This window comes from Chiloscyllium punctatum, chromosome 10, assembly GCF_047496795.1.
Source record: "Chiloscyllium punctatum isolate Juve2018m chromosome 10, sChiPun1.3, whole genome shotgun sequence".
Taxonomy (NCBI): domain Eukaryota; kingdom Metazoa; phylum Chordata; class Chondrichthyes; order Orectolobiformes; family Hemiscylliidae; genus Chiloscyllium; species Chiloscyllium punctatum.
In genome coordinates, this window is record NC_092748.1 from 87,683,143 (window position 1) to 87,709,873 (window position 26,731).

Genomic DNA, 26,731 nt, shown 5'->3' on the forward strand with positions numbered 1-26,731 from the left:
CCTCCCTTTCTCCAATACTCTTTCTATATTTTTTTCTCCCAATCATCTCATCCATGATCTATATGGTGCTCTTCAACCTTTCCTTATAGCTGTCTCATACATTTTGTTCATGAAAAGTTCAATTTCTATTTAACCGTGCAGAATGAAAACTGGATCTAAAACGTTCTGATTGAACAAGAACAAAGTCTCTGGGAAATGCTGTGATATTGTAGCTGAGGGAAGAATGATATAAATTTGGGAGTCATAGCAATTCCTTAGACATTTGAAGGAACTTTAATAAATATTATGACAGAATGGATTGATATTAGACAAGGAAAACAGAAGCCCATGCAATTGGACAAAAACAACAATCTGTCTAATATGGTGATTGCCTCCAGTTTTGAATATGCTCATTTACACATATGTCAAAACTGGAACACAGCCATTTACAATATATCTGTTCAACGAACCAACCAGGATGAAATTATCATAATTTATTCTCATCTAATATTAAAAACATGAGTTAAATCATACAACATAAATAATAATTAATAACGAATGTGGCTTGTATATTCGTAGTGTAATTTAATGGTTGCATTTTAAAGTTAAAATAAAATTTTCAAGCTTCACACTCATTATCACAATTCACACTGCTCTCTCGCACTCAGAAGCATTCAATCTTATTCTTGATTTTTTTCTGTAATCACTCCCAACCATGCATTTCCTAATAGGTTTCTTTATTCCCTTGTGAAATCGAGGGGAAAATGAGGCAGCTAACTAATTGTGATTGAGAACTATCCAGACATATTCTTTTGAAGAAATATGTGACTCTGTGTGGCTGAAAGGAAATGCTCATATGATGGGACATTTAGTTACAATATAATCGACATTTATCCGGCATTCAGTAGTTTGGTTTTAACATTTCAACACAGGAAATTTAACCCAAGACCTGCTTGTTTAGATCTTTAGACTGAAAGACATATTGGTATGCACTTAGCTTACCTCACCAATGTGTACCTATATACAAACATGAGCTTTTGAACTAAGTCCGACAGTGCATTAAACCATCTAGTTTGAATTCAGAATCAAATAATGCTACACATTAACAGCACAGCAATACTACAAGGACATTCCCAAAATGATTTCCACAAATACACATAAGTAGTACACAGGTAAAGGAGTTGGGACATTAACAGATACTAATAAATTCTTAGGAAACATATTAAACCCTCACTTCCTACGTAACTGGAGAGGGGCATGTTAAAATGACAATCAAAGGTGAGAAGGCACCAGTAGAATTCAGGTCAACTATACTCTCCCACTAACACGACAAATAAATGTTGTGTTTTTTTTAATATAGCATTTTGACATTTTATTGACGGCTTCTTTCCAATGCAATCAATACTTTATCTTTCCTTTCTTTTGTAGCACACAGCTTCTTCTCACCCTTTTCGACCTCACTGCAAATTTAGCACAAAATTACTCCCATCTTCCATGATCCAAGCTTGTTGTTTCTCAGTCTTACCCCAGCACTTATGGGAAAGCAATATTCCAAATGTCACTGTCTCAACTTCACGTGACTAGTTATTCCTTTGCCAGCTGTCTATCCCTCACTTTCTGACAACTTGAATTTGAAAGGTTTATTGCCATTTGCATTTTACAGTGAATAATACAGCGAAAAGCTTCAACTGTTGCCATAACGCAGCGCCATTTTGAATAGTTTAAGAATAAAAAGAATAAAAACAAGTAACATTCCATTGCCTCCACCATGAGTCCTGAGTTGGCTCACCTGGACTGCCACCCATCCAGCACCGCCTCACCCCGCTGTTGGTGCTGGACCCACCATCACAGGAACAGTAATTCCTTAGGCGCCATCTTTTCATCGCTGGGCCCACCCCACTGATGATGTCACAAAGTCCTCTGCTGAACCTACACTCACCCACAATCAGGAGTTCTGAGCTCCACTGCCATTGCCGCATCAAAAAGTAACCAGTAGTCCCTGCTCTGAGCCTACTGCTACTGCAACCAGGAGGTCTTGGCTTCAGTGTCAGGCCATGCACCAAAAAGCCCTATCTAGCTACACTTTTCTGAGATGATTAGATTAGCTTAGATCCCCTACAGTGTGGAAACAGGCCCTTCAGCTCAACCAGTCCACACCGACCCTCTGAAGAGTAACCCACCCAGACCCATTTCCCTCTGACTAATGCACCTAACACAATGGGCAATTTAGCATGGCCAAATCACCTGACCTGTACATCTTTGGACTGTGGGAGGAAACTGGAGCACCCAGAGGAAAGCCACGCAAACTCCACACAGACAGTCACCATAGGCTGGAATCGAACCTGGGACCCTGGTGCTGTGAGGTAGTAGTGCTAACCACTGAGCCACCATGCCGCCCATAATGTTGCCTTGTCATGGCTGCCATCTTGAAGAGGCCGATCGCTGGACGAGTTTTGTTGCTACTGCCGCTGTCGTCCTGAATGCCCGGAGGATGTCCTTGCTGTCTTTACCGACAGTCACTGGAGGTGCTGGAACTGCTGCCTCTGACCACTAGGAGGCTGCCACCACTCCATGCACATCCCGCTCTTGCTTCTACTTCTACTAATGACTAACCCGCCAAAGAAAAGAAATGCAAAAGACAAAAAGAAGAGAAAAAAAGAACAGAAGCAGATGGGAGCTAATGGGCCTAAGGCAAGAGTCCACATGCAGTCCTGCAACTCCACCACCACCTTGGACATTTCCAGTCCAGTTCCTTAGGAACTCCTTCCTCGTGTCAGGCCCAGTAAAATCATGTCATAGTCATGACTCTAATTCATGAACATGAATTCTCCTGTACTACCTTTTCTTTCAAAGTTGGACATTAATAGACACATTTCTAATTTTTGCACACATGAGGAAGTATCTCAGAACTCTGGAAAGGCCTCATTTGAATTGAATCTCTTCAATGCACATTGCCAAGACAAAGCCAATTGAACACTATTGTTTGAACACTTCCTCAAAGCCCAAAACCTGTGGACTTCTAAACTCATTGACTCCAATCTGAAACAGATAGCTGAAGAGAAATTGGTTCAATCATAACTAAGTGTGAATGGCCAACATCCATACTCCATAGTATAGCAACAGTTTTACTCTTCAAATCATTCTAACTGCTCAATAGTAGTAATGACAACTGAACTTCACCTGACTGAAACTGATCACAGATAATGATTGCTCACATCACAAGCATAAGACAGTAACCAGTCTGGAAACAACAAAGCAAGAAATCGCAGTGATACAGGAAATTGCCGCAGCAGATGCAAAGTCAACACCATCTATTCCTGATTGAACTCTGCAACATCATAGGGTAACCAAGCTATTTCCTTTTCTATTTGAAAATGTGTTGCTGGAAAAGCGCAGCAGGTCAGGCAGCATCCAAGGAACAGGAGAATCGATGTTTCGGGCATAAGCCCTTCTTCAGGAATGAGGAAAGTGTGTCCAGCAGGCTAAGATAAAAGGTAGGGAGGAGGGACTTGGGGGACGGGCGTTGGAAATGCGATAGGTGGAAGGAAGTCAAGGTGAGGGTGATAGGCCGGAGTGGGGTGGGGGCTGAGAGGTCAGGAAGAAGATTGCAGATTAGGAAGGCGGTGCTGAGTTCAAGGGATTTGACTGAGATAAGGTGGGGGGAAGGGAAATGAGGAAACTGGAGAAATCTGAGTTCATCCCTTGTGGTTGGAGGGTTCCTAGGCGGAAGATGAGGCGCTCTTCCTCCAACCGTCGTGTTGCTATGGTCTGACGATGGAGGAGTCCAAGGACCTGCATATCCTTGATGGAGTGGGAGGGGGCGATGAAGTGTTGAGCCACGGGGTGGTTGGGTTGGTTGGTCCGGGTGTCCCAGAGGTGTTCTCTGAAACATTCCGCAAGTAGGCGGCCTATCTCCCCAATATAGAGGAGGCCACATCGGGTGCAGTGGATGCAATAGATGATGTGTGTGGAGGTGCAGGTGAATTTGTGGTAGATGTGGAAGTATCCCTTGGGGCCTTGGAGGGAAGTAAGGGGGGTGGTGTGGGCGCAAGGTTTGCATTTCTTGCAGTTGCAGGGGAAGGTGCTGGGAGTGAGAGTTGGGTTGGTGGGGGGTGTGGGCCTGACGAGGGAGTCACGGAGGGAGTGGTCTTTTCGGAACGCTGATAGGGGAGGGAAGGGAAATATATCCCTGGTGGTGGGGTCCGTTTGGACGTGGCAGAAATGACGGCGGATGATACGCTGTACATGGAGGTTGGTGGGGTGGTAGGTGAGGACCAGTGGGGTTCTGTCCTGGTGGCGGTTGGAGGGGCGGGGCTCAAGGGCGGAGGAGCGGGAAGTAGAAAAGATGTGGTGGAGGGCATCGTTGACCACATCTGGGTGGAAATTGCGGTCCTTGAAGAAGGAGGCCATCTGGGTTGTACGGTTTTGGAACTGGTCCTCCTGGGAGGCAGGGGGCAAATTCACCTGCACCTCCACACACATCATCTATTGCATCCGCTGCACCCGATGTGGCCTCCTCTATATTGGGGAGATAGGCCGCCTACTTGCGGAACGTTTCAGAGAACACCTCTGGGACACCCGGACCAACCAACCCAACCACCCCATAGTTCAACACTTCAACTCCCCCTTCCACTCCACCAAGGACATGCAGGTCCTTGGACTCCTCCATCGTCAGACCATAGCAACACGACGGTTGGAGGAAGAGTGCCTCATCTTCCGCCTAGGAACCCTCCAACCACAAGGGATGAACTCAGATTTCTCCAGTTTCCTCATTTCCCTTCCCCCCACCTTGTCTCAGTCAAATCCCTCGAACTTAGCACCGCCTTCCTAACCTGCAATCTTCTCCCTGACCTCTCCACCCCCACCCCACTCCGGCCTATCACCCTCACCTTGACCTCCTTCCACCTATCGCATTTCCAACGCCCGTCCCCCAAGTCCCTCCTCCCTACCTTTTATCTTAGCCTGCTGGACACAATTTCCTCATTCCTGAAGAAGGGCTTATGCCCGAAACGTCGTTTCTCCTGTTCCTTGGATGCTGCCTGACCTGCTGCGCTTTTCCAGCAACACGTTTTCATCTCTGATCTCCAGCATCTGCAGTCCTCACTATTTCCTTTTCTAGTCCACCTCACAATTAACATCGTCTCTGCTAAGAATCCTGCAATAAACCCAAAATCTGACTCCCGAAATTGAATCTCTCTAACCTACCCATCAGGAATGCGTCACTGGAGTAGTAACCCAAGCCTTTTTCATAAACTGAGCTACATCACATGTCCTATGCCCAAAAGTCTTCAGTTGTTTCATCAATGACTTCTGCTACACCATAAAGTCAGTTGATTATACAAAGTTCAGCACCATTTGCAACTTCCCAAATACTGAAGCAGTCCTTGTCTAATGCAGCCTGGACAACATCCAAGTTTGGACTGGAAAGCAGCATTTAGGGAACACATGTGTCAGGCAAAGGCGATCTACAACAAGAAATAACGTAATTATTGCTCCTTGACTTTCAATGGCATTGCTAAAGCTGAATCCTTCACTGTTAATATCAAGGGCATTACCAACAAGAAAGTGAACTTGCTGAGAAAGAACAAGTCAGAGTCAGAGTCGGCAGTGCAGGAAAGCTCCTTTAATCCATTGAGTCTGCACTGACCCATCTCCATTAGTATCCTATTTCAGCACTTAGCTCATAACTGTGGAAGTTATGACATCTCAACTGCTCATCCACATACTTTTTATAGGGTGTGAGGTGTCCCATCTCTACAACAATCCCAGGCAGTGTTTTCCTGATTCCCACCACCTTTTGGGTGAAGACAATGTTTTCCTCAAAGCCCCTTGAAACCTCATGTCCTTCCTCCTAAGATTATACACCCTCCTTTTTGACCCTTCAGTTAAGAAGGAACTGCTGCCTTCCCTCCACCATGTCTAAGCTCTTCATAATCTTATTCACCTCAGTCAGCTACCCCCTCAGCCTTTTCTGCTCTAATGAACACCAACGGACAGTGACAACAATGAGTACTGTCTCTAAGATGCACCGCTTTAACTCAAAACCTCTTTTGATGAGTCCTTCCAAACTCATGAACTCTCCCACTGAGAAGGACAGAAGCAGTTTCTGCATGAGAAGTCAATCACCAGGTTCCCTTCCAAGCTACATACCATCCTAACTTGTAAATATTTAACTGTTCCTTCAGTGCCACTGGTTGAAAATCCAGAAACTGTTCTTAACAGCACTGTAGATGCTCCTGCACCTCAAGGATAGCAATGCTACAATAAGGCAGCTTATTACCACCACCTTTTCCAAGGCAATCAGGAATGTGCAATAAATGCTAGCCTAGCCTGTGATGTCCACATCCAATGAATGAAGAAAATAAACTTACAAACCCTTCCCTTGTTTACAGTCAAAAGGAAAGTGCTCTGTTCTGCTGCATGGTTTTTTTCTTGCATGGCTGTGTAAGTGGTGAGTGAGTAACCAAATGTTACATTATCAGGTTCAGCATGTGAACAAACTATCCTCTCTGATTAAATTCACAAAAAGCCCTCTGCTGATTATTAAAATTGACCATACATTCAGGGTTAAAAAACACAGACATATCCCTTTTTCAAATGCAGAGACTGTAGAGGAAGGAAATAGAAGTTCCAGCTCTCTCTCATCCCAATACGCCTCTGTAAAGTAACAATCCTGAATTTGTCAATTTTCCAATACGTGTTGGCAGTCGTGGGAGATAGTGTTGTATAATCTGATCATGCCCTCAAAAAAATGAAACACATTCCCATTTTTACTAGGAATGACTGAACATTTATCACAAGTGGAAATCCTGAGTTTTTCACCATCCTCACCCAAGTACATTTTGGTAAATTACAGCAACTACCCTACTCTCCGAGCTGAAAGAAAAACAGATGTATCAAATGTGAGTCTATGTTGTTGTTTCTTAATTAATTCAATGGAACACTTTCTATAAACATAAATTGCTGCCTTCGGAATATTTGAGAAAATGGATCTCTGTCAACATAAACCATTCCTACAAGATGAAGAATGCTTCGAAAGTGAAATGTTCAACTTTTTGTTCTGAATGCTTCAGTTTCCACAGACTGTGAAGTAAAATATGACATTCCTCAGTACTAATGGTTTATAACTGCATTTTAGCATAATCTTCTGTGCAACATCTCTTTAGTTTTGGCATATATTTAGTAAATGTAGTTTCAGCAAATAACTAAAATGTTCCCACAAACAAACAACAAAAGAAATAGTGTTGACATTCACAGGCTTCCCATTTTTCAATTGTTTTTATTATGTACTTGATGACATAAAAATGCCTTGTCAGATCATAAAGCTGCTCCAACTTGAAAAATGGGTTGACAGGCAGGTCAATAGGAAAGCATTTGTACCTGAGCATGGTCAGGAATTACCTTTTCACTTATAATTTCAAATGGCTATTTAGAAATTAATATTGGACTTACTGGATGAACACTGTACAATTCCGCACAATATTTTTCTTCTTTCTATTTTAATGGAAATATTGGTCAGGAATGATTTACAAGAAGCAGAAGAAAGTATTTCTCAGAGAGGTAAAATAAATCAAAGGGTCGACACTGTAAGATCCTGCATAACTTGTAGCCAGTTACTAGGCAACAGTTCCAGTACCCAAGGAGCCATTTATTTTAGCAATTGCTTTGCCAGGGGCTGGAACCTGGAACATTGTGGGAAAAAGAATAAAATATAAATAAAGATTTTGTTTAAAATGGTAATGGAATGTTTCAAAATTGATTGTGACAGATCTTAAAATGCTGGCTTCCATCTGAAAGATTGCTTCTTGCACTCTACAGATGATAATAGATCTTGACACTGTCTAGACAGCTGTTGGAATTTTTCTGTCCTTAATTTAATAATCAGTCATATAAAGAATTATAACTTCTGTGGATATATACTTTGATAATGATAACATAGAATTGATCAATTAATAAAGACACTTGTTTAGTTCTGACTAATTTGCCATGGGTTATATTTCAGTTGGCTGATTTTGTAATTAACTTTAATTAATTTGAAATTAATCTCAGTTAATTAAGAGACTACTTTTAATGCTAACATATAGTTATTCAGTCTGATTTCAAACGGAGTACTTATGTTGAGTTCTTCTTGAGAGATTTGTTTATAACACATCTTAAAATGATATTAAGATTACTTCAAATATACCTTATCAGCAAGTATTCCAAATTTGGGTTAATTCCAGTAAATTAAAATAAAAACACTTTTTAGGAACTGGTTTGAGACATCCTCAGATTGTGCAAGATGCTATATATATATATATATATATATATAAATATATGTTTTGGAAAAAATGTCCCTGAATAATATTAGCTGAAAATGTGTTGCTGGAAAAGCGCAGCGCTTTTCCAGCAACACATTTTCAGCTCTGATCTCCAGCATCTGCAGTCCTCACTTTCCCCTGAATAATATCACACAACTAGCTATAAGGAAGTATATTTACCAAATAACATTTGGCATTACAATCCCATGAACATTAAGGGCCATGACTACAGAAGACACTTAAACATTTGGATAACATACAATCAAAATTCACCTTATTATTGTGTAGGGGTACCAAGAAAATTGCAATATTTTACAAGTGTTTAGATCATGAGATATTTTGATTGAAACTCTGACTGAATAGGAAGATAATTTTGAAAAGCTGTACATGCATTATTTGATTTTGTATGTAAACATCTAACTTTCCAGAATGGTGAACAAAATCTGATTTTTTAAAAAAGTCCTTTAAGCCTGTTCTATTATGCTGCAAGTATATCACTAATCTGGTTATGGTCTCATCTCTATTTTCCTATCCGCACCCAATAATTCCTGACTCCCTTTTTTAGCAAAAATCCATTTCAAGCTTTGAATAAATTTAAAGACTAAGTCTCTATTAACTTCCATGGAAGGAAATTCTACACTCCAATAATCTTCTTTGAGAGAAATTAATCCCTTCATCTCTGTCTTCAAAACGAAACCTATTATTCCTAAATTATGTCTCCTCATTTTATTCTCCCCCACAAGAGGAAACAACCTTCAGATATCTACTCCTTCCAGTCTCTTCAAGATCTTACATGTTTTTATAAGATCACCTCTCATTATTTTAAACTTTAATAGATAATAGGGGTATCTCATTCAACCATTCTTCACAAGATAAGCCAGCTCCATGCTAGAAATGCGTTGAGTTAACCCTTTCTGAACTGCTCCAAGGACAGTGATATCTTCTTAAATAATAATGGGGATCAAACTCTTACAGTATCCAGTATGGTCTCTCCTCGGCCATGTTCTGCTATGGTAAGATTTCCTTACTCACATTCCAGTTCCCTTAAAATAGCTAACAGTATTCCATTCATCATTCCATTCCTGTGCTGGATGTCCATACTAACTTCTGTGATTCAGGCACCCTGACTCCCAAATCCCTCAATACTACCAAGCCCTGCAAATTATCCCCATTTAAATAGTAGATTGTTTTCCGATCCATAACGGACAAGTTCACATTGACATATTTTATACTCTCTCTGCAAATCACTTACCCTACCTATATCTCTTTGTAGACCTTCTCCCTTTTTGACCTATTTTGGTGTCATTGGGAAATTTAGCAATAATTCCTCATCCAAATCATTGATATAGATTATCAACAGCTGAATATGCAATACTGATTCATACAGCACTCCACTAATTACAAACTCATTTCTACTTTGAGACATCAAAGAACTGCTGCACAGGCAGCTCCTGTGCCTTTGAAGAACATTGACAATAGCAGAAACATCACCATTTGATCTGTCATTCACAGCCACCAGTTCAAGTATTGTTTGAAATTATATCACAAAGAACATGGAGAGTCACTATATAAGAGTGGACGACTGTTAGATGGTAAAAGGATAGTGTATATGCCAATTCAGTGCATGGTGAGTTGCAGACAGTTCTGCTACGGGGACTAGTTGGAGAATTCAACTGAGTAGATTACAAGTGAATGATGAGTCAAGCGTGTGGTGCTGGAAAAGCACAGCATATCAGGCAGCATCCAAGGAGCAGGAGAATCAAAGTTTCAGACATGAGCCCTTCATTAGGATTAGTACGTGAATGATTATGACAATGCACATTGACGTAATCACATCATTGGTAATCCTGCAAAACAGCTTCCTACCACAGTCAAGGAGCATAGGGGATTGACAGTGTTTGGAACAGACCATTTCTAGGCTAGAAGCAGTGGGAAACTACCTGACAGTGCTTGAGGACTGACCCAGTTAGTTCCTACTGCACCACAGGCAGATGGCCCTCAATGTCTGAGTGCTGCAGTGGAAGTCATTGAAGTCATGAGATCCTTGGAGGCTAATTTGCTGTTATTATGTCTACAAATGAGGCCTCAACAGGACATTAATAATCTCATAACAATCCATTCTCTAACAGATTATTTGGATTGTTGAGGTGCTGTCAAGGGTTGCTATTGAGGAGGGAGTCAGGAGAGGTTGTTGGAGTGAAGATGTAGTGTTGGTGGAGAGGTAAAGTTGTCCTTGTCCCAGAGGATCATAGGGCTGCTCTCTCATTAGAGAGAGAAAACTGGTTGGTGAGATTAACCTGAGGGTCACCATACTTCAGATAAGGGGCAAGATTGAGAAAAAGAGTCCTTAATTGTAATCTCAGCCAGTGCGGGAGTTGAATCTATATCACTCTGCATCGCAAACCAGCCATCCATCCAATAGAGCGAAGCAAGCCCAAGGAGTAGTAGTGTGTTGGTAACAGTAGCATCATATTATATAAACTTGATGTCTCTCTCAGGGAGAAAACATTAATCCTTCTGCCACTCTACCCTGTTACCACATCTCAGCCAGCCACTGCTCATATTTTGAAGATATAAAGCCCAGGCAAGCTAAGCTACCAGTTTGGATGGCTAGGCCTCTATTTTACACCAATGGACATGCTCAAGTGAAGCTGAAATTATGTTCAGCTTGGGATATTTAAGCTCCAAAAAGGCTCAACGTGCACCATATCAGCATTAAAGGCTGTTTGGTGCCACAATCTGCACACTTCTGAAAGATGTAAAACACAAACAAGCCAGCACCCCGTCAGTCAGGGAAGATAGCCATAAAGGACTCAAATACCACATTTTTGTTCAGACCTTCCATGGTACTCGCACCAGTGGTACTTCAAAGGCCAGTTTCACGGTCTGACTCTGTTAGCATCTGCAACTTGAAATTATTAATAAGTAAAGAAAGGTGAGTATTTATTGAGTTTCAATCATGATATGTCCCAAAATGCCTTGCAGCCCAGCAAGCACATTTTGAAGTCTAGCCACTCTTATAATTTAGAAAATACAAGAGTCAATAGACAATAGACAATAGGTGCAGGAGTAGGCCATTCTGCCCTTCGAGCCTGCACCACCATTCAATATGATCATGGCTGATCATCCTTAATCAGTATCCTGTTCCTGCCTCATCTCCATAACCCTTGATTCCATTATCCTTGAGAGCTCTATCCAACTCTTTCTTAAATGAATCCAGAGACTGGGCCTCCACTGCCCTCTAGGGCAGAGCGTTCCACACAGCCACCACTCTCTGGGTGAAGAAGTTTCTCCTCATCTCAGTCTTAAATAGTCTACCCCGTATTTTTAAGCTGTGTCCTCTGGTTCGGCACTCACCCATCAGCGGAAATATGTTTCCTGCCTCCAGAGAGTCTAATCCTTTAATAATCTTATATGTCTCAATCAGATCCCCTCTTAGTCTTCTAAACTCAAAGGTATACAAGCCCAGTCACTCCAGTCTTTCAGCATAAGGTAGTCCCACCATTCCAGGAATTGACCTCATGAACCTACGCTGCACTCCCTCAATAGCCAGAATGTCTTTCCTCAAATTTGGAGACCAGAACTGCACACAATATTCCAGGTCTGGTCTCACCAGGGCCCTATACAGCTGCAGAAGAAACTCTTTGCTTCTATACTCAATCCCTCTTGTTATGAGGCCAGCATGCTATTAGCTTTCTTCACTACCTGCTTACCTGCATGCATACCTTCATTGACTGGTGTACAAGAACATCCAGATCTCTTTGTACTGCCCCCTTACCTAAATTGATTCCATTTAGTTAGTAATCTGCCTTCCTGTTCTTGCCACCAAAGTGGATAACCATACATTTATCGACATTAAACTGCATCTGTCATGCATCTGCCCACTCACCTAACCTGTCCAGGTCACCCTGTAATCTCCTAACATCCTCCTCACATTTCACCCTGATACCCAGTTTAGTATCATCAGCAAATTTGCTAATGTTATTACTAATACCATCTTCTATATCATTAATATATATTGTAAAAAGCTGTGGTCCCAGCACTGATCCCTGCGGTACCTCACTGGTCACTGCCTGCCATTCCGAAATGGAGCCATTTATCACTACTCTTTGTTTCCTGTCAGCCAACCAACTTTCAATCCAAGTTAGTACTTTGCCCCCAATACCATGCGCCCTAATTTTGCTCACTAACCTCCTATGTGGGATTTTATCAAAAGCTTTCTGAAAGTCCAGGTACGCTACATCTACTGGATCTCCCTCATCCATCTTCAGAGTTACATCCTCAAAAAATTCCAGAAGATTAGTCAAGCATGATTTCCCCTTCATAGATCCATGCTGACTCTGACCTATCCTGTTACGACTCTCCAGATGTGTCATAATTTCATCCTTTATAATAGACTCCAGCATCTTTCCCAACTCTGAGGTCAGACTAGCTGGTCTATAATTTCCTGCTTTCTCTCTCCCACCTTTCTTAAAAAGTGGTATGACATTAGCCACCCTCCAATCCTCAGGAACCGACCCCGAATCTATTGAACTCTGGAAAATAATCACCAACGCATCCACGATTTCCCGAGCCACCTCCTTCAGTACCCTGGGATGTAGACCATCAGGCCCCGGGGACTTATCAACCTTCAGACCCAACAGTCTCTTCAACACCAATTCCTGGCAAATATAAATTCCCTTCAGTTCACTTCCTTCAGCCACTGTTACCTCAGGGAGATTGCTTGTGTCTTCCCCAGTAAACACAGATCCGAAGTACCAATTCAATTCTTCTGCCATTTCTTTGTTCCCCATAATATATTCCCCTGTTTCTGTCTTCAAGGGCCCAATTTTAGTTTTAACCATTTTTTTGCCTTTCACATACCTAAAAAAGCTTTTACTATCCTCCTTTATATTTTTGGCCAGTTTACCTTTGTATCTCATTTTTTCTCTGCGTATTTCCTTCTTCGTAATCCTCTGTTGTTCTTTAAAAGCTTCCCAGTCCTCCGTTTTCCCACTTATCTTTGCTATGTTATACTTTTTCTCTTTTAACTTTGTATGTTTCTTAACTTCCCTTGTCAGCCACGGCCACCCATGCCTCCTCCTAGGATCTTTCTTCCTTTTAGGAATGAACTGATCCTGCATCTTTTGCATTATATACAGTCAATTTGCATAAAGTAAGGCCAATTTAGACTAATGAAGTAATGACCAGACTACTTCTTTTGAGATTGGATGGAAGCAAATGTTTGCTAAAAGATAAGCTGGAAAGTCCATGCTCTTGGACTACCACTGTTGAATTTTTATATGCACATTAAGGAACATACAGTCTTGGTTTAAAAGATGGAACCCACTGTGCAAATTAACGGGATGTAATATTTATACGTTCCTGCAAAGTTCTGTAGTGTGAAATAAAGGTAATCATCTCCAGTTTTATAACATCCTCCAGTAGTGTGGAAATGGCATGAATAACATCCAAAGATTTTTAATATTTATTATTTACAATGCTTTTTCTGTGAGAACCTATCTGCAATAGATTGTTGTAGTCTTGCAGAAAATTTCTAAACAAGTTTGTTGTTGACATTAAAAGACCCATATGAGACAAGGTAAATTATTTTAACAATGTACTGCTGTGAAACTCACTGCCTTATGCAAATATTTATGGCCTGTAAACCTTTAGTGTGCTTTACATGAATTCCAGATGATTCCATCACTATTGTACAAGCATGGCAATTTTTTTCAGTAATTGAATTAAGTGTGATATTAAATGAAGAACATTGAAATATTATGCTTGTACAAAATTAAGTTATTAAAGCTGATTTCATTATGTGATTGAGATTAGCAATAATACTGATGCTGTAAATGATCTCATGCTATAAAACAATGATTTCATCAGGTGGCACAGTGTGAACAAAAGTACTCAGCAAAACTGTGCGATTTTATTTGCAGGTATTCCCGCGGTGCTTAAGATTTATTGTCATTGAATTCCATTTGTGTTTTGGGTCAAATGAGCTTTGATATTATTTGAAAATATATAATCTCTTCCTGTTTGTGTATTGATTGATTTTTCTTTTCAAAATTGTTCTCAAATGTTTGGCTATTGCTTGAAAGGTTAAGACATTTGACCAGAGGAGCCAAGATGTTTTATTTTGTCAAATCATTACTTTCATATTATTTTTGGAGTGCCATCATAGAACAGGTTACAACAAGGATGGCATTTGTCAAAAACAGACCTGCCTTTTCAGTTTTCAGCCTCCTTTTCTCCTAAAACACAATGTGTCTCTGTTATAATGTTCCATTCACTACACTTTCCACAATACTGTTTTGGCCATCCAAAGTTTGGGTTTCCTATCCTTCTTTAAGCTCAAAGTCAGAATACTTACCACATGTGATTCCAAAGGGAGTTAAATAGAGAGGTGATTTTGAATGAGGTCCTGCAACTGACTACAACTGTTGTCTTACTTGGCTTTAAATAAAGACCCAGATCATCTCAGAGGAAGATGGTTGTTGCAATAGAATAGAGTGACACAGCTAAATCCTCAGGAATTGACTGGATTTTGAAATTTCAGATGAGCATTTACCTAATGTCTGGAACAAGCAGGAAGAGTCCTTATTATGCATAGAGTCATAGATTTCACAAGGTTCTGAACAACACATTGTTTAATAGTTAGCCATGAACAGTTAAAGGAATTTAAACCTGTCTAACTCCTGGGTAACGATTCACTAAAAATAAAGGGAGTAACATTGTTAAGTGAAAGATCAATTTATTGGTAACAATCCAATAATTGTCTCAAAAGATTGTGGGGTCATGCTGCACTCTAGCCTTTGAGTGCATAATATAGGATAACACATTCATGCAGGAGTGCATCACTGTCAAATTAACTTTATTGAGGCGTGGATTTAATCAAGGTCTAACATGAATGTAGTGGATCCTATGTCCAAGAAAAGCTTAAATATTGTTTTAAGGCACATTTATCTCTCTACCCAAGCTCAACTTTTTATCTCATCATTGCTTGCAAGACCTTGTTGTGACTTGGTGGGGGGAGAGGGAGTGGCAGTGCATCCACGGTGTCCCAACTGAGTATCCACACATCTGTTTTCCTACCCATGGGTGAACTGAGAATCACAGTCCAATTTTAGACAACAGCAAAATTAATATTTCTCACATTGACTGTAAATACATAGAAATGTTAATAAATTAAGTTAATGAATCAAAGTTCCCCTAAAATTATTCAATGATTAATTTTATGAATCAATTAATTGTAAATTTATGAAAATTTAGTTGAGTGGATGAGGTTTGTACACACAGTATAAGTCTGTTTCATCTTAATGAACTGGATTAAGTCAAATTCTGGGTGACAGAAAGAACCCGCTCTCTGCATATTATCAGAATGTTACATGAAATGACTTTTTTCCTTAAATGACTGTTTTCTATCAATTTTTCTACATGTTCTACACATTTGTCGATTCATGTCCAGGAACTCTAACGATGTTGTTTGATCATCTGAGGACCTTTTCCTAAATTCAAAGACAGGAAATGAATTCAAGAAGCAGCTTCAAGAGGGACTGATCCATTCTTCAGCATCAACACCCTCCTCCTTGATCAATGCTGAAATACTTCCCATGGGCATTCATTTTTAAAAAGTAAAGTTATGCATTCTTAAAGAAAATATCTTATAATTCAAATCATGAGGTACCACATCGCTTACAGCAGAGAAAAAAAAAACAAATGTGGATCATTGAAACAAATTTCATGGTTTTCACACTAGGTAATTTCAGACTTTGCCGCACAGAACAGAACACCAACCCATTTTAAACCAATAGCATTGAAGCATTCCCCACGTAATCTTTAGCCAAACACATGCAATAATAACTGGCATAATCTTGATCAACATCATATTCTATCTCCTGGAGGAAACATAATGGATTCTTCAAATTTATCAATTATCTTGAACATTTTAGACTTTTAAAGAATTCATAGTCATACTTTCAGCATTTTACTCACACCAGAGATGTTCTTTGACAAACTCTCAATATACCTTGTTGTCTATTTTGTGATTATGATAAATACATTTAAATACTTTTTATCCATATTTATTTATGTTAGCTTTTCTAACCAAACACTGATCAAAAGTTCTCAATTTGTAACCAAGTGGTGACGGCAATCAAATTCAAAATTAGTACAAAATATATTATTGACACCTTTATTAATAATCAAAGAACAAAGAACAGTACAGCATTGGAATAGGTTCTTCGGCCATCAAAACTAAAAACCTTTTGTATCTTCATGGTCCATATCCTTCTCTTCCCTGCTTATTCATTTATGTGTCAAGATGCCTATTAAACCTTGTTATTGTATCCACCTCCTCTTGTAATGCATTCCATGCATTTAACATCCTTTGTGTAAAAAAACCTGCCTCTCATCTCCTTTATAAGTATCCTCTTTTACCTTAAATCTATGTACCCTAGTAATTAACATTTTACTCTGGAAAAAAGATACTGACTATTCATTTTATCACTCATCTCATAATTTTGTGAACCCCTATCACATCATCCAAATGAAAGCAAGTTTGTCCAATCTTGCCTCATAATTAATCCCCTCCAAACCAGGCAACATTCTTTTCAACCTTTTTTGTTAAATCTCAGAAGCCCCCACATCTTTTTTGTAATGTGGCGACCAGAAACATACATAAGTTTCCAAATGTGGCTGAACTAAAGTTCTATACAGCTGCAACATGACTTGCCAATTTTTATACTCTATGCACTAACTATTGAAGACAAGCGCGCCATATACCTTCTTGACCACATTATCCACTTGTATTGCCACTTTCAGGGAACTGTGGACCTGTACACCTGGATTCCTCTGTAAGTTGATGCCATTCAGGTTTCTGCCATTTACTGTATACTCCCCTCCATTATCAGATCTTCCAAGGCATTTGTTTGCATTTCTCCTATTTAAACCCCACCTACCATTTCTCTGCGCAAGTCTACAGCTTCTGTACATCCTGTTGTATTCTCTGACAATCCTCCTCTCAATTCACAGCTCCACCCACGCTGTGTCATCTGCAAACTTACTTATCAGACCACATACATTCTCCTCCAAATCATTTGTATAAGTTACAAACAACAGTGCTCCTAGCACTGATCCTTGCAGAACATCACTGGTCACATATCTCCAGTCAGAAAAACATCCTTCCACAACTACTCTCTGTCTTCTATGACTAAGCCATTTCCGTATCCATCTTAGCAGTTCACTGCAGGTCCCATATGACTCCAACTTTTGTAGCAGCCTGCTATAAGGGACCTTGTCAAAAGCCTTGCCAAAGTTCATCTTGACAACATCTACTGCACAGCCCTCATCAATCACCGTTGTCACTGCCTCAGAAAACTCAGTGAAGTTTGTGAGCCACGACCTTTCCGGTACAAAACCATGCTGACTATCACTAATAAGTCAACATTTTTCCAAATGAGAATAAATCCTATCCTTAAGAATCTTCTCCGACAATTTCCCTACCATTAATGTAAGTCTCACCAGCCTGTAGTTTCCTGGATTACTCCTGTTGCCCTTCTTAAACAAAGGAATAACATTGGTTTTTCCAGTTCTCTGGGACCTCTTCAGTGAGTAACGAAGATACAAATGTTTCGTTCAATTTCCTCACTTGCCTCCTTTAGCATTCTGGGATAGATCCCATCAAGTTGTGGAGACCAGTCCACCTTAATGCTTTTTAAGACACCCAGCACCACCTTGTTTTTTTTAAAAACACATGCCTTCGAGTATCAACATATCCTTCTCTAGATTCACCATACATCATGATGTCCTCCTTTGTGAATTTCGATGAAAAGCATTTGTTCAGGACCTCAATCACTTTCTCTGGCTTCATGCATAAAATTCCCCATTTTGTCCTTCGGTGGATCTACTCTTTCCCTAGCTACATGCTTGCTCCTTATATATCGATAAAACACCTTAGGGCTTTCCTTAATCTTGTTTGCAAAGACAGTTCATGGCCCCTTTTAGCCCTCCAAATTCCTTGTCAGAGTTCTTTCCAGATATCTTTATATTCTTCTTGTTTGTATTCAGTTACCAAATCCTTACATATGCCTCCCTTTTCTTTTTAACTGAACTCTCAATTTCTCTTACCATTCAATGTTCACAAACTTTGCCATTCATACCTTTCACTTCCACAGGAACATGCCAGTCCTGAATTCTAATCAACTGGCTTTTAAAAGATTCCCACATGTCAGATGTGGATTTTCCCTCAAATAGCTGCCCCAATCTACATTCCCCAGTTCAGGACTAATACTGTGGTTGTTAGCCATTACACAATTTAATACTTTCACCCAAGGACAACTCTCATCCATATCTGTAAAGAAATTTAAACTTACAGAATTATGGTCACTCTTCTCAAAATACTCCCCCACTGAAATTCGATCACCTGGCTGGGCTGTTTCCCAATTATTGGTTTAATATGGCCCCTTCCCTTCTTGGACTATTTACATATTGCTGAAAAAAAAGGTCCTGGACACACCTAACAGTTTCTCCCCCATCTAAGCCCTAGGCACGAAGCGAGTCCCAGTCAATATATAGGAAGTTAAAAATCACTTATCACAACAATCATAAGCTGTCTATATATCTGTTCGTCTATCTCCCTCTGACTGTTGGGAGACCTGTAGTACAGCAAAAAAGTGATTTCACCCTTCCTAGTCCTGAACTCTACCCATATGGCCTCACTGGATGAGTATGTACTCCTTCAGTTCATTTATAATATTCTCCATAATGAGTAACGTAACTCCCCCATCTCTTTTATCTTCCTCTCTATCATGCCTGAAACATCTAAATCCTGGAACGTTAAGATGCCAGGCCACTTCCTTTTTCAATCAAGCCTCAGTAATAGTTATATACCCTAATCCAAGCTCTAAGTTTAACAGCCTTTCCAATCATAATCCTCACATAAAAACAAATGCACCTCAGACCACTCGTCCCACCATGCTCAGTAACATCTCCTGTCTATTCTTCCTCTTAGTCTCCAACTCCTCCTCGGTTATTTTATCTGCTGATTCTGCACCCCACCCCACCTCCACCCCATCCACACTAGTTTAAACCCTCTTAAGTGGCAGGATACTGCCAGGATACTGCTACCCCTCTGATTTTGGTGCAGCCAATCCTTCATAAATGGGTACCAAGTGCTCCAGAAGACATCCCAATGATCCTGAAGACCTCCCTCTTACACCAGCTCTTTAGCCACATATTTCATTGTCCTATCTTCCAATTCCTAGCCTCACTGGCACATGGCACAGGAGTCATCACAAGATTACAATTCTAGAGGTCCAGCTTTTCAAATTCCTACCTAACTTCCTGAACTTCCTCTACAGGACCTTACTTCTCCTTCTGCCTATGTTGTTCACACCATATACAGACCATAATCTCCAGCTACTCACCCTCCCACTTCAGAATATCCTTGACCACTCAGAGATGTTCATGACCTTAGCACTGGGAATGCAATACAACATTCTGGAGTATCGCTCAGTATCGCAGAAATGTTGATCTGTACCTCTGACAATAGAGTCTCCTATCGCTATTGCTCATCTGCACTTTAACCCTCCCTGCTATACATCAGAGCCAGCCATGGTGCCACTGATCCACCTGATGCTGTTGCTTTCCACTGAGGTCAACCTCCGCAACAGTATCCAAAACAATATAACTATCTGAGAGGGAAATGGCTACAGGAGACTCCTGCACTGCCTGGCCACGCTTACTCATTTTCCTGGTGGTCACGCAACTCTTCTCTGTCTGTGTAAGGGCCTCTCTCTGTGTAAGCCCTTACTGTCATGTGACCAGCTCACTATATGTGCTATCCACAACATTCTCAACTTTATGGATGCTCCGTAGTGATTCCATTCGTAGCTCCAAGAGCTCGATATGGTCAATTAGGAGCTGCAGCTGATCACATTTCCTGCATTCATTGTAACCAAGGACACTGGAAGAGTCTCTGACTTTCTACAACAGATGTTAGACAATACCAGGTTATGGTCCAACAGGTTTATTTGAAATCAAAAGCTTTTGGAGTGTTGCCCTGTTCAACACTGGCACCTCCACATCTGATTTTCCACATACTGCAGGAGGACCATTCCACGGGGCTGAGTTCTCCTGCCATTGTGAACATTATCAACTAAATCAACCTGGTCAACTGTAGACAATAATCCAAGAACTGATTTCACAAACTAATCCACAATTCACTAAACTCTGATCTCTCACTCCTACTCTCTGTTCCTAGCTGACTACAACTACTAAACATAAGCACTTTACCTCTCGACAGAACCTACTCTAACTGCAAACCTGGTTCCTCAGCAGCTAAATCGAGGTCACTTGTTGAATTGTGATGTCACCTCCAGAGCTCCGCTCCCAGAATCAGCTCCACATTCACCCTGACTGAGCCCACCCCTCAGTTATTTATCCTGCTGCTGCTGTTCACCCCAGGTTCACTCTGATACATCCCACTCCTCAAGTATTTATTCTGCTGTTCACCCCCATGTTCACTCAGTTACACCCCATTCCTCAGGTATTTATTCTGCTGTTCACCCCCAGGTTCACTCAGATACACCCCACTCCTCAGGTATTTATCCTGCTGTTCACCCTCAGATTCACTCAGATATACCCCACTCCTCAAGTATTTATCCTGCTGCTACTGTTCACTCTCAGGTTCACTCTCCTTCACCCTGTTGTTGCTGCTAACCCTGCTCAGACTAATTTTTCGATCATAAAATTAGCTCTTTTCAAAACATGTTCGATGACAAGGAACCAGCAAATTGGGTTCTTACCTCTCTGGTTTCAGTAATGACAATATCAATAGGATTTGGAATGTCAAAAGGATAAATATATGCTTGTGGAAAATATTCTGTTACCATCTCTGAGTGCAATATGCTCAGAGTTATATGTAACTAACTATTCCTTTTGGTCACAATCAACAGTAATACCAGATGACATTGGGTTATAGTCCAACAGGTTTATTTGAAACCATAAGCTTTCAGAGGCCTCGCTTCTTCCTCACAAGCATTAATTGTGTCTTCTTTATCTCTGCTCCATTGTTGTGTTCAGGAAGTTGAAATATTTTGAGTATTTGCTTCCTTATGATCATTTAACTCTATGTTTTCTCCCATTGTTCTATCTCTTCCATTTCTTCCTGTTCAATGCTCCTCTCCCCATCTTCCAACTCCTGTTTTATTTCCCTCTTTCCTCCTCCAGTTTGTCACTTTGTCGCTCCTTCCAACCTCTTAATGCCTTTCCCTGAGAACTGCTTTGTTTGGGAAATGAACTTGATCTTGGCTTTCTACATGCAATGGCAGATGGTTCTATGTTTTTAATACATTAAATATATCAAATATACATTTTCAGAACATTCATCCCATTTTGCGTGCCATATTTCAATGTACTGAAATACTACGAGCATATTAAACTTGAAGTTTACCAATGACTGAGAGGGTTTACTGCTTTGCTAAAATGGCATGAGAGCGCTGATTCAGGAAGTCTTACCTCCAAGCCAATCACACACTATTTTCACTGATGTCTAAGGATGGGATGTGGAATGATGGTGAACTGGTGAGAAGATAGTTTGTAGGTCCATGGATCATGGAAACAACAGTATATAATAAAGCATCATTGTCTTCAGCCAAATCCAAGTTTTGCTCTTGGAATATCCAAAATATGAATTGAGGCTTTAGAATTTTCAAGACAAGATCTAATACTGCTAAAGCTAACTGAAGAAGTAGGGTACCCTATTGTTTATGCCCAAATATATCATTGGAAGAGATAAGGTACTCCTTGCGTACTTCAAGTGCCATTTAGGATTGTCAACTTATACATTAATATGCATAAATAGTGAACATTTAAATTATCAAGGGAATTTTTAAATGATTAACAAAATTCATTGGAATGATCAAGTTGTCAAGTAACTTACATCTCACAAGCTTTGCATTTTTGAGAAAACTGTCTTTAATTTGAAGAAAGCCAGCGTTTGCTATTTCACACTTTCCATTGACACAAATTTAAAAGCAATCATTGAATGATGTGTGATGCATGGCTTGTTCAAATCTGTCATTATTACATTGAGGTATCTGTCAATTTATCATTTGATTGATTGGTAGCTCAAGGTGCTTATACATTTTTTTGAAGCGGGGGATGAATACAAATACTTCTTCTAAGAACAGGCCAATAAATTGAAGGCAAGCATGTTTTAAGAAGATTTTTTATCTCAGGTTGAGGTTCTGGATGTACGTTTGTTCGCTGAGACGGAAGGGTCGTTTTTAGATGTTTGTCACCATTGGATCCCATTTATCACCCCTGAGATAAAGAACAGGAAATGACATCACCACAGGTAATGATAACACCAATCCAAGGAAACCCAAGCACATAAATAAAAAGCAGGCCATACCACCAGTGCTCCACTGGAGGCTCACTGATGATGTTGCCTAGTATGGTGCAAAACGTCTGAAAATTAACCTTCCCGCTCAGTGAGCAAACTTACATCCAGAAGTTGAAGGTAAATTTAGTGAATTTAAAATGAGTTTCTTTAATTGTGAGAATTTTATTTTAAGTAATGAATTTGTCAAGAGATTTAGAGCTTCATCTGAATTCATCCCAACATGGTTCTGAAGGTCTATATACAGTGAGTTGACATGGAAGGTCTAAATACAAAAGATGGGACAATGATTGGCATGAGTTGGCATTAAGTTGATATAGGCCTCAAAAGGGCCATTTGGATAGATTAGATCCATAGACTGCCATCGTGGTGAGAGGTTCATGGGAACAAATGAAGTGGCATGGGTTCGTATGGAACATTGGCAAAATGTGGGGGTATGAGGAGATGTGGGTGTGAGAGGTAGAGGCTGTTCTTTGTTTATCATTTTTGGGAGCTGGGATATAGTATCAGAGCACCAAGGCAGAGCAATTCCAAAGATCACCTGCCTTTCCAAAACAAAAACCAAACTCCTACAGGGCCCTTTCTCCTGAGCTGCTTTCAGCTGGCCTGGAAATTTTCCCGACTCTGCATTCCTGACTTGGGAGAGTTCAGGTATAATGTTATAAAGAAAATAAATGATATTTTATTTGATTTGGACTGTAAAATTAACCTGCATAAGTTTCCTTTTGAGAAACAATTAAACAATCTGACGATCACAAGAATGAAACTATTTATCATCAGCCACGCCACCAACCCAAAACTATCCACCAACAACAATGCAAGACATGAATCACAAATAATAATAGCTGTAATTACATGAACTGCTTAAATTATCGGAAACTTGATGTCTATGTCTAATTAAACAAGTTTGTGACAGGAATTATGCTTAATTTGCATTTAATGTATAATTTCATAAAATTGATAGCACAGAACAGGGTTTTCAGCTAAAAGGTCATATTCCTCTCACCCAATTTATGGATCGGCACTTGACACCTTTATCTTTCTCTTCTCTATTGCTTGTCTTTATCAAGGAATTAAAACTTTTAAATCCTTACTAACACACTTATGAGTTCATTATCATGATGTGCTATTTTTACTGATTTATGCATCTATTCCCAGATTTATTTTCTCCTCTAGCCTCGTTGTTCCTTATCCATATTATATTCAGTAAAAAAAACGTATCCCTGTTAGCACATTCCTCTTCTAAAAATTAAAAATGGCAGTTTGTTTTAACCTTAAATAGAAACTTTTATGGCAGCAACATTCACTCAGTTCCTTTGTTTCACACGCAAAGTTAAAATGACGTAGTAAAATACTTTATGTTCAGTTTCCAAAAAATTAGATTTGCGAACTGACCCATATCGAGGATCCAAAGCTATGGCCCGTGGATACACCATAGAACCTGCGATTAAGGTAGTCCTCATGCTGCCATCCAGTTTTGCCACTTCAATCTGTTCCATTTTGCTGTCTATCCAGTAGATGTTTCCTGCAATCCAGTCCACAGCTAACCCTTCGGGAGTATCTAGACCATGCTGTACAATAACTTCCACACTGCTTACAGCTGAAAAATGAACCATTTCATTTCCATAAGAATTAATTTCTGATATATTTAATTCCTTGTTCACTAATAACTGGCATGTTCATCTTTTACAAAATTAACTCACTTATCTGGAATAGCAAGTCAATAAATTCAGTCATAAATGCATTAGTGCACGCTGCACAATTGCACTGTTTTTCTGTTTGTATTTAATAACATTCATTTTCTGCATTTACCCATGCAGCAAAAGGTGATCCAATAAATCTACATTGATTGGGAAAATAAACTGGCTTGAAAATGACTGACCCTTCTGTTTTACTTTTGACATTCAGAAGATGTGAAGGAATACTTGTAGCTAGTTTCTTTTGTGCTTGGAAAACCATCAAAACCAAAACTTAAACACTCCACAAATTAACAACTGGTAGCTCAGAGTTTGGTGCAGTTACAGACACTAGAATGGTGTTTCTTCGGCATGTCATTCTCTTCATGATTGACTCCCAGTCTGAACCCAGTTATCTGCAGGAACACCTATTAGAGTCTATGCCCTTACTCAGTGGATAAGATGTAATCTTAGTAGTCTGATTATTTAATTTCTTCCCTTTCCCAATCAGTCTGGGTAAAATAGTATATTTCTTTACAGTTTCAATGTTTCTGTACTAATACTTGATATGCTTGAGTCTGTGTATTCATTGGAAAATATGTAAGAAAAGCAGAGCAAATAAGCAGGAAAAGGTACATTTTAATGAATAAGTTCGAACAGGATATGGGAAAATCAATTCCTATGAAATGTATAACTATTCTAATCTTAATGATCTGATATCAATAATATGGAATGTAAGATAAAAATTCTGCAATGTTATGATTGAAGAGGGAAAGCTTAATATTATGTTTGTATATAAGTTCACTGTTTCATTTTTGAAACTACAACCACTGTAAAGATATACCATATTGCAATACCTCAGACTTGTCGTGTGCAGTTTCTGACTTGTCATATTTTGCTTGCAAAGATGCAGCCAATCAAGTTCTGAACCTATATGGCTGAGCTTTCAAAATGACTTGCAGTTAGTTTCAGCCTTATCAATCAGTTATGCAGATGAGTTAGTGAGGTTGAAAGTGAATGTTAAATCATTTAGAAATGGGATAAAATCTCACCATAATTCAAAGAAATGTCACAGCAAAGTAACTCAGTGTAGAAAGTGTGCATTCTAAATGGACTGTGTGTTTTTAGATGGTGCAGGTTGGTCTTCCCATTTTCATGAGCTGGCATCTTAGTTAAAATGTGAGGATTGGCATGATCTAGCCAAAGGTTACCAAGTCCTTCAAGTTCTGAAGAAGAGTCACTGGACCCAAAATGTTAATTCTGCTTTTTCTCCATAGATGCTGCCAGACCTGCTAAGTTTATTCCAGCACTTTCTGTTTTTGCTTCAAACTTATCAATCACAGAATCCTTACAGTACAGAAGCAGGCTACTCAAATATGCACCAACCCTCTAAGAGTATCCCACACAGACCGAGCTTCCTATCCCTGTAACCATCATGGCTAACCTCCCCAGCCTGCACATTCCTGGACACTGTGAACAATTTAACATGGCCAGTCCACCTCACCTACACATCTTTGGACTATAGGAGGAAATTGGAGCAGTGGCGAAAAGCTGCATAAACTTGGGGAGAACTTGTAAACTCCACAGCCACCCAAGGCTGGAATCGAACTCGTAGCTTTCTAGACCTTTAGTTACGTAACACATACAATATTGTGTACAGTTCTGGTCACCACACTACCTGCAGGATGTGGATGCTTTGGAGAGGGTAGAGAAAGGATTTACCAGGATATTGCCTGCTATGGGGGGTTTTAGCTATGAAGAAAGGTTAGATAGACTGGGTTTGTTTACACTGGAACGCAGGAGGTTGAGAGCTGACCTGATAGAAGTTTATAAGATTGTGAAAGGAATGGATAGATTGGAAACTATGAGGCTTTTGCACGGGGTAGAGGAGTCAATTACTAGGGGACACAGGTTCAAAGTGCAAGGGGGTACGTTTAAAAGAGATGTGTGAGGCATGTTTTTCGCACAAACAGTGGTGAGTGCCTGGAGTGCGTTGTCAGAGGTGGTGATGGAAACAGACACAATAGCAGCACCTGGACCAATGCATGTGTAAGAAGGGAATAGGCGGATACAGATCTTGTAAGTGAAGACAGTTTTAATGTGGAAGGGCAAAATGTGTTGGTGCAGCCTTTGAGGGCCGAAGGGCTTGTTCCTGTGCTATATTATTCCTTGTTATTTGCTCTTGTGTCCCTGGCACTGAGGCAGCAGTGCTAACCACTAATCCACCATGCCTCCCTGTTGCACTTCAACATCCACTTGTTGTTGCACTCTAACTCCAGTCAACATTATTAGATTAGATTCCCTATTGTGTGGAAACAGGCCCTTCAGCCCAGCAAGTCCTCACCAACCCTTTGAAGAGTAACCCATCCAGACCCATTTCCCTCTGT

General features: G+C 40.1%; 1 protein-coding gene across 1 annotated transcript in view; it reads right to left on the reverse strand.

Moving 5' to 3' along the window:
- The window catches only part of LOC140482363 (low-density lipoprotein receptor-related protein 1-like), a 1,932,271-nt gene that overhangs the window by 741,888 nt on the left and 1,163,652 nt on the right, over positions 1-26,731 (reverse strand). Inside the window, exon 25 of the mRNA XM_072579726.1 lies at positions 24,064-24,268. Coding sequence (XP_072435827.1) covers positions 24,064-24,268 — 205 coding nt within the window. The remainder of the gene's footprint in view (positions 1-24,063; positions 24,269-26,731) is intronic.